Below are 4542 nucleotides of genomic sequence, written 5' to 3' on the forward strand. Positions count from 1 at the left end.
CAGCGGATCCATGTTCTTTGTTAGCCAGGCAGTTGCATTGTAGGTAACCTGCAGGAAACAGTGCTACATCAAAAATCTGTTCTTGATAAGGATATCTGGAGTGTCCAAGAACACAGGGCACTGTATTAACACAAAATCATACAAATAATAATAATGTGAAAAGCTTTCTATGGTTGAGAGCTGAGTTGAGTATTTATTCTTACATGTACTAGCATCTAAGAAGCTTTTTGCAGACATATCCGTGGCAGGGCACTTGCCTTGCCTTTAAAAAATCTGCTTGCTAGAAAGGAATCCGAATTACTTGGATTTTCAGTAACCCCGGTGCTGGTTATTTTTGTTTTCATGTGAGCTTAGCACAACCATGAACATTTTGCAAATCTTATTTCATATGTTATGTAATTGAAACACTTAATATATACATTATACAATGAAAGCTGTCCCTTATCAGTGCAACTACCGGATTGTTTCTTTTTTAGCACCTGGGCATCAAAGAATCAAAGTTCCCTAAGTCAAAATAGCTCACTCTGTCCAGTACCTTTCCTGCGTAGTGCATTATACAGAACTCGGTTTTATCCTTGAGTTGCTTGGGCTTCTGGAATTTGGGATGGTTGCCTTGTTCTTGACATAGTTTCTCCACAAAGGATGTGTCAGTAGCTTTGGGGAACCAGCACTCTTCATCCAGCAGAGCCAGGACACCTGGAGGGTTGGTCTGCAATGTGAGCAATATCAGATCAGTATCATCACAGGCAGAGACAAAGAAAGAGCACCACCTTTTTTATCCCTTATGTTACAAATCCTCCCAGGCAACAAAGGATCTGAAATACCTTAAATGGCTCTCTTATTGTACTGATACATAACTGACCCTGATGCACCCTATGTAGTACCCCACTTATAGAGATATAATCTTACTGGTCTTTCAATCAGCTCAATGCAAGGTTGTAGGTCAAGGCCAAAGTCAATGAAATTCCATTCAATGCCCTCTCGCTGGTATTCCTCTTGCTCCAATATAAACATTGTGTGGTTGAAAAGCTGCTGAAGTTTCTCATTAGTGTAGTTGATGCACAGCTGCTCAAAGGAATTGATCTGTGAAGAGGAAAAAAGTGAATTTCTAATGTTAGAAAGAGACCTTCAAGAGGGAACTTAAATGACAAGATGAAATTTGCTATCTTCCATTTCTTTTTACATATTGCAATAATTCAAATATAAGGATCCATATTTTTCTAATATAAGGTCTTGAAAATTTACAGTAAGTTCTCAAGTGGTAAATCTTTCTACTGGGACCTGTTCAATAAAGCGTAGAAAGCAGACCCTGGCTCTAAACACTGAGCCCTGCAGAAGCCCAGCAGGAGCATGCTGCCAGCCCCTAGCCCTCCCTGCCCAAGGGAAAGGCAAGCAGCCGGGTGTAGTAGGCCTGTGGTTCATGTTGGCCACAGGCTGCTAGCCAGCTTGAAAGAACCAAATTGTTTTTGTGGCTCTGAACTTAGATTTTTGTCATCTTATATCCAAACCACTGCCTGATAATAAGGAGTTTAGCCAACTTGTGTCGCACAGTACATACTTCAAAAATCTCAAATCCAGCAATATCAAGGATCCCCAAGAAGGAAGCGCCTTGTCTTTTTGTTTTATCAAGAGCTTTGTTTACACGAGCTAGAATCCAACGGAAAAGACGTTCAAATTGTGCCTTGGCCAAAGCCTCTATGGCAAAGTCCGCCTGAAAAAAAGAAGAGAAAATTTTAAGTGAAAGAAGAAACCCGATTAGCTGCTAATTTCTGTAGAGATAATGAGACAGAAAACTGACATTTCCCTTTAAACAAGATATAAGAAAAAAAGAAGAAAGGAGAATAGTTTCAGGAGAGCTGAGCAGACTGCAAGTAGATACCTGCTCTTTGGTCTGAGCTTTCTGAACAACATCTCGTCCTACTTTGATCCGTGGGGTTAGAATAGATCTTGTGAAATCTGTCACATTAATCCCCATCAGGTGACACACTTTTTGTGCAGCTAGAATGAAAGAGAGAGATTTTATTTCAGATTGAATTTTCTCTTAGCCAGTCAGTAACTGTGAATATGAGCAGCTCAGCAAGCATGTGAAGTTATTTATCTATCTTAAAAGCTCCTCTATTGTACATACAAGAGATGCCACTTGCCATAAAAATATTATTCATGATCCAAGCAGCAAATTCACTGTTCATCAATTTATGGATTCAAGATTACTAGAAAAAGTAATGATAATTGAGCTGATTTTAAGTATGGTATATCTTTTAAAGCCTGTGAAGTATATATGTAATAACAATTAAATAAAAAAATACTGATAAAGAGTGCTTATTCAGCTGCTATTTTATTAATTTTTTAATGTTAACTGATTTTTTAAAGTGGCAAATCATACCAGTATTGTCTGGCATAGAAGCTTGATCAGTGTTTCTCTCCTTCTTGAAGACAATATTACCCAGTTGTAGGACGGATGAAACAACCCTCAGTATAGCTGTAAGAGAAAGATAATATAAATGAGGGACAGAATGGACACATTTTGAAAGCTCTATTCTCTGCAATAATGAAGGTTCATTCTATTGCCTGCGGTAGTCTGTACCTCTATGGAAAGAGCTAGGTTTGCTTTAAAAGACTGTGCCATAAACTGCAGGAGTTTGGGAGCTGACTGAGCATCTCAACTATCTGTGCAGTGGACTAAACAGGCCAGTCTGGGAACACCAGCACATCCAAGCTACGTTGTGCTGGCTCCCCAGGCAGACCCCCAGGTCTCAGGAATTCATCTCCCACTCACAGTGGCTTGTAGCATCTTCCCTGCTCCGTCACTTGACAATCTGTATCTCTGTCTTTAAAATAAATTAAAAAAAATCTATGGATTACCAGCAGCTTCAAAAATGTGTGGCACTTCTCAAGCCCCAGTTATGCAGGAACATGTGGATATTTAGTTGTGCAATTAAAATCAAATGTATACAAATCTTTGAAGGATTAATGTCAAAGTACAGAAAAGTAACTGATTGATATTTCATTACTAAAATATATATAAATGTGATGTCGCCTAACTTCAGGTAGTAAAATCTACTGATATGTTATAGATGAGATTGTATGAATCTAGGGAGTTCTATTTGTTTATTTGGTAAGCTTACACAGGAGAAGAATACTGTCCTAATGGGCTTATACTTTAGAGCATGAAATCAAAGGCAGTAGTACGACTCCTGTTGTTGTAATGGAGAATGCTGCTGTCAACACCAATACACATGCCCTGGCAGGAGAATGAACCAGTTTTCATCAGTAACATCATCTGAATTTACCAAGGCTGAGATTTGCACTGCTGTCCTGCAAGGCAAGACTTTTTTTTTCTCAGCGTCCCTCAGTCACTGATGCAGGGGCGGGATGTGATGGAGCTCTGCTCCCGGCTGCCATAGCTCGTCCAAGGCTCAAGTGATGGGGTGACGTTTCTGCCACCAGGTGTCACTTGGGGCATGGCAATTTGCATCCGTGGGCAGTGCACACTGGCATGCATCAGCTGAAGCCCTGCACACTCCTAGGAACAGTGAGAGGTAAAAGCTGCGCAGATAGATGTCCCTGGCAGGCCCACATTTTCAAGATAGTTTAGTTGTTGGTTCATGCTCTTTGTTTTTATTTCTCTTTTTACTGAATCAGTGAATACAAATATGAGCTATTTGAGCCTGTTCCATTTCTTTCAAAATTAAATCAGAATATTTTGCAACTTTTTCATGCTAGTTGTTGGAAAGTTCTGAAAAAATGGCTTTAAATGGTCATTACTGTTGTTAGAGCTGGCTTGAATTCAGTAGTCTGTTCTGGGTATGTATGGAATTCTTCTAGTGAGAAATCTTCCCTTTCATAAACACTAATTACCTTTCAAAACACCACATGTTATAGTACTTTTGCATGCTGACAACTGCACCGACGCTGTGGAATTCAAATGGGTCAGGAGCACATGTCATGTTCCTCCTACAAGCAGGTCTCTGGAACTTCTAAGAAAAAGCCTTGCAATTCTTCATTCAGATGGACAGCAAAATATTGTGACAATTATTTTATTTGACTTGTGTTTAAATTACTCTATAGAGCTGCCCTGTGCATCACCACTTGTTCTGTGCATCACAGAGATAATTTCTCTTTGATGATATATACTCTATTTTCCAATATAGGTGGTGATTCTTCAATATTTCTTTCACTGTGTTTTCAGCAAGTGCTGCCAGCTTAAACCTTTGAAGGAGGTGGTTTGCAAAAAGTTTTCATTATTGGCTTCAGCTGCTCCCACCGGTACCCTCTGCAGCAATGGGAAAAGGTAGGCCACTGTAATAATTTTTTTAAGTAGAACTTTTCTAACAACAACCTAAAAGCAGTAGATCGCAATTAGATCTCCTTGCAAGTCAAGAACAGTCACCCTAATACTCACAAGACTTCCTGAAGCATCGCCCTGTTAAATCAAAGGTGGCAATGATTCCAAGGAGGCTGTAGTATTTTGTGTCATGGATCTATGACAGCAGTTTCAGTGTCTTTACTGCCTGTTCTCAGCCCCTGCTATCCTCCCCCCAG

General features: G+C 39.8%; 1 protein-coding gene across 1 annotated transcript in view; it reads right to left on the minus strand.

Annotated features, from left to right (window-relative positions):
* MYH11 (myosin, heavy chain 11, smooth muscle) overlaps nucleotides 1-4542 on the minus strand; it is a 64760-nt gene that overhangs the window by 21687 nt on the left and 38531 nt on the right. The window contains exons 11-16 of the mRNA XM_009324774.1: nucleotides 2384-2479; nucleotides 1880-1998; nucleotides 1559-1711; nucleotides 910-1083; nucleotides 536-709; nucleotides 2-48 (exon numbers count right to left, since the gene is read on the minus strand). Of these exons, the coding sequence (XP_009323049.1) occupies nucleotides 2-48; nucleotides 536-709; nucleotides 910-1083; nucleotides 1559-1711; nucleotides 1880-1998; nucleotides 2384-2479 (763 nt within the window). The remainder of the gene's footprint in view (nucleotide 1; nucleotides 49-535; nucleotides 710-909; nucleotides 1084-1558; nucleotides 1712-1879; nucleotides 1999-2383; nucleotides 2480-4542) is intronic.

This window comes from Pygoscelis adeliae, unplaced genomic scaffold (genome assembly GCF_000699105.1).
Source record: "Pygoscelis adeliae isolate BGI_AS28 unplaced genomic scaffold, ASM69910v1 Scaffold85, whole genome shotgun sequence".
In the NCBI taxonomy this organism is placed as follows: Eukaryota; Metazoa; Chordata; class Aves; order Sphenisciformes; family Spheniscidae; genus Pygoscelis; species Pygoscelis adeliae.